We start from the raw sequence: 2,945 nt of genomic DNA, 5'->3' as shown, positions 1-2,945 counted from the left end.
TGATTTAAGCGACAAATAGCATTCTGCAGGCGTATATGGCAGTTTCCAATCTATAACCTCTGTGATCTGTGGACATAGATCGTTGATCCGTCGTGGACTGTTTATAGAATGTTTGTTCTAATTCTCACATTTTAAGAAACATTACGCATTGTTAGATTTAATTTTTGCAAAGATGCCACCCACTATCCAAAACGGACCAGGTCCAGGGGAGAAGCGTCCGGAACGACCTGTAAAACCCGTAGAGAAAAGGTACTTTTATAGCATTTCGTACAACTTTTATTGTATAACGCTTCTTTTTGCATATTTATAGATCGGAATTAATATGTAAAGTGAAATACTGCAATACCTTACCAGATATTCCATTCGATCTCAAATTCATTTCATACCCCTTTGAGTCATCTCGTTTTATTCAATACAATCCCACATCATTGGAGAGAAACTACAGATATGAAGTACTCACTGAACATGATTTGGGGGTCAATATCGATTTAATCAACAAGGATACATACGCTATTGGAGACGGAACTGCAATGGATCCTGCGGACGAAAAATTGCTGGAAGAAGACATTCTTACACCTCAAGACTCCAAAAGATCACGCCATCATGCCAAGTCGGTTTCATGGCTTCGTCGTACTGAATATATTTCTACTGAACAGACCAGATTTCAACCACAGACCATGGATAAAGTTGAAGCAAAAGTGGGTTTCAGTATTAAAAAATCCTTTAACAGCGAAACTCTTTATATGGACAGAGACTCTCAAATTACTGCCATCGAGAAAACATTTGCTGATGCAAAAATTCCTATTGATAAGCATTACAGTAAGCCGAATGTTTTCCCAGTCGAAGTTTTGCCAGTTTATCCCGATTTCAATTTGTGGAAGTATCCTTGTGCCCAAGTTATTTTCGATTCTGATCCAGCACCTATTGGCAAAGGAATTCCGGCGCAAATTGAAGAAATGTCCCAAGCTATGATTCGGTATGTGCTCTAAACCTTATATATTTATTTATTACTTTGAAATTGTCATGATAAATTATTTAGCAGAACATTTTCAATATTTAACTCTTATAAATTCTTTAGAGGTGTAATGGATGAAAGTGGTGAACAGTTCGTAGCCTACTTCCTTCCAGTTGAAGAGACATTGAACAAACGGCGTGAAGACTTTGCAAACAATATTCCTTATCAGGATGATGAAGAATATGAATATAAAATGGCTCGAGAGTATAACTGGAATGTAAAAAGCAAAGCGAGCAAAGGTATTTAATACATACATAAAAATTCACTAAATTCAATTACTCAAAACAATTGAAACTTTTTTCAAAAACTTTTTGGAGTTTTGGATTACGCGTGCAGTCACGTGGTCATTAGAGAAATGGTTAAACATCAAGCATATTTTTAAAATCAACATAACCCAATGCGAAATTAAAAAACTTGACAATTTTAATTCCGCCGTTATTGCAGCAAACCATCTCTTCTCTCCCCTGAACAAAATTTTGAAATTATTTAATCAATAAAACGGTTTTACTTATTAACTACAATTTTTATGATTTTGGTCGTTCATATACGTGGTAAAAATGTTTAAGCGTATATTATGTTTCAAGATAAGCACTTTCAGTAAACATCTCAACTGTTTCTAAATGTGTGCTACTTAAATATATTTTTATTAGGTTATGAAGAAAACTATTTTTTCGTGGTACGGCACGATGGAGTTTACTACAATGAGCTCGAGACCAGAGTTCGGCTAAGTAAGAGACGACAAAAGGTCGGCCAAGCCCCGAGCAATACCAGGTTAATGGTTAAGCACAGGCCCATGAAAGCAAACGAATTCAAGATGCAGAGATACAGAGAAAGACAACTGGAACCTCCGGGTAATTATATAATTTGTTTTTCCATGCTAACCGAATTTGTTCTAATTTATGTAGTTCTGAACATTAATTGTATTCGTATTCTGATAACTGGTCTGCAAATTGTGAAAATATTGAATTAAATTTAGGCGAAGACGACGAAGAACTTGAAATTGAAGAGGAGCCGGAAGAAATGGAACAAGATCCGAACGAAAGCCAAGCGGAGTCCGATCAAGATCAAGAGCAAAGTGTCAAAGCAAAGGAAAGTGACAATGAAAGTAACGACGGAAGGGCATCAAAGCAATCTAAAGCTTCATCAAGATCCTCTAGGCGCTCTAAAAAATCTAAATCAGCCTCTCGATCTCGATCGCGGTCCGTTTCTAAATCAAGATCACAATCGAAATCTCGATCCAGGTCAAGATCGAAATCCAAATCTCGTTCACGATCCCGATCGAGGTCACGCTCTGCTTCTCGATCAGTTTCTCGTTCGAAATCTAAGTCTAGATCCCGTTCAAAATCGAAGTCCGCATCGCGATCTCCTTCAAAATCGCCGTCTCGCTCCAAATCCAGATCAAAAAGCAGATCTCCTTCGAGATCACGGTCGAGATCAAAAACTCCTAGATCACGGTCGCAATCGAAATCTTTATCTAGATCACGGTCTGGCTCTCGATCAAAATCCGAGTCGGGTTCTCGATCAGGTTCTGCCTCCGAAAGTGAGTAAAGCTTGTTTGTTTATTTGGAATGACAACTTATATACTACCTATGCTAGTTTTAGTTGTTAAAAAGTTACAAGAATTATGTAGTTAGACGCATGGTAAAAAAATTGTCTATTATTAAAATAGCATATTGTGGTAAAACTCCAGTTTTAAAGGTTAGATTGTATTCGGTGAGGAAAAAATTGTGAATAAAGGAAAACTACCCAAATTAACTCACAATTTCATTCAGTATATTAATACCAGTAATATTAATTTTCAGTTAGAATTAAAACAAACCTATATCGAAACTACAAAGCGATTCCATTAACTAAATAAATAGCTTCATTATCACAACCGCAAATTACTTTGTTCTTGCTTACATCCAAACTGTTAATTGGTTTCCCCAAA

General features: G+C 36.5%; 2 protein-coding genes across 2 annotated transcripts in view; one reads left to right on the top strand and one right to left on the bottom strand.

Moving 5' to 3' along the window:
- On the top strand, positions 1–2,770 carry LOC109545964 (RNA polymerase II-associated factor 1 homolog). The gene is made up of 5 exons (XM_048670088.1): positions 1–249; positions 311–976; positions 1,079–1,254; positions 1,666–1,866; positions 1,992–2,770. The coding sequence occupies exons 1-5, from the start codon at positions 173–175 to the stop codon at positions 2,561–2,563; spliced, it is 1,692 nt and encodes a 563-aa protein (XP_048526045.1). The 5' UTR covers positions 1–172; the 3' UTR covers positions 2,564–2,770.
- Positions 2,767–2,945, bottom strand: part of LOC109537625 (nucleoporin Nup43) — a 12,138-nt gene continuing 11,959 nt past the window's right edge. Inside the window, exon 3 of the mRNA XM_048670089.1 lies at positions 2,767–2,924. Within this exon, the coding sequence (XP_048526046.1) occupies positions 2,846–2,924 (79 nt within the window). The 3' untranslated portion in view covers positions 2,767–2,845. The remainder of the gene's footprint in view (positions 2,925–2,945) is intronic.

This window comes from Dendroctonus ponderosae, unplaced genomic scaffold, assembly GCF_020466585.1.
Source record: "Dendroctonus ponderosae isolate FM_Combo_2020 unplaced genomic scaffold, Dpon_F_20191213v2 Dpon_F_20191213_1, whole genome shotgun sequence".
Classification (NCBI taxonomy): Eukaryota; Metazoa; Arthropoda; class Insecta; order Coleoptera; family Curculionidae; genus Dendroctonus; species Dendroctonus ponderosae.
Note: the sequence above shows the minus strand (reverse complement) of the source record. Positions and strands in the feature narration are given on the sequence as shown.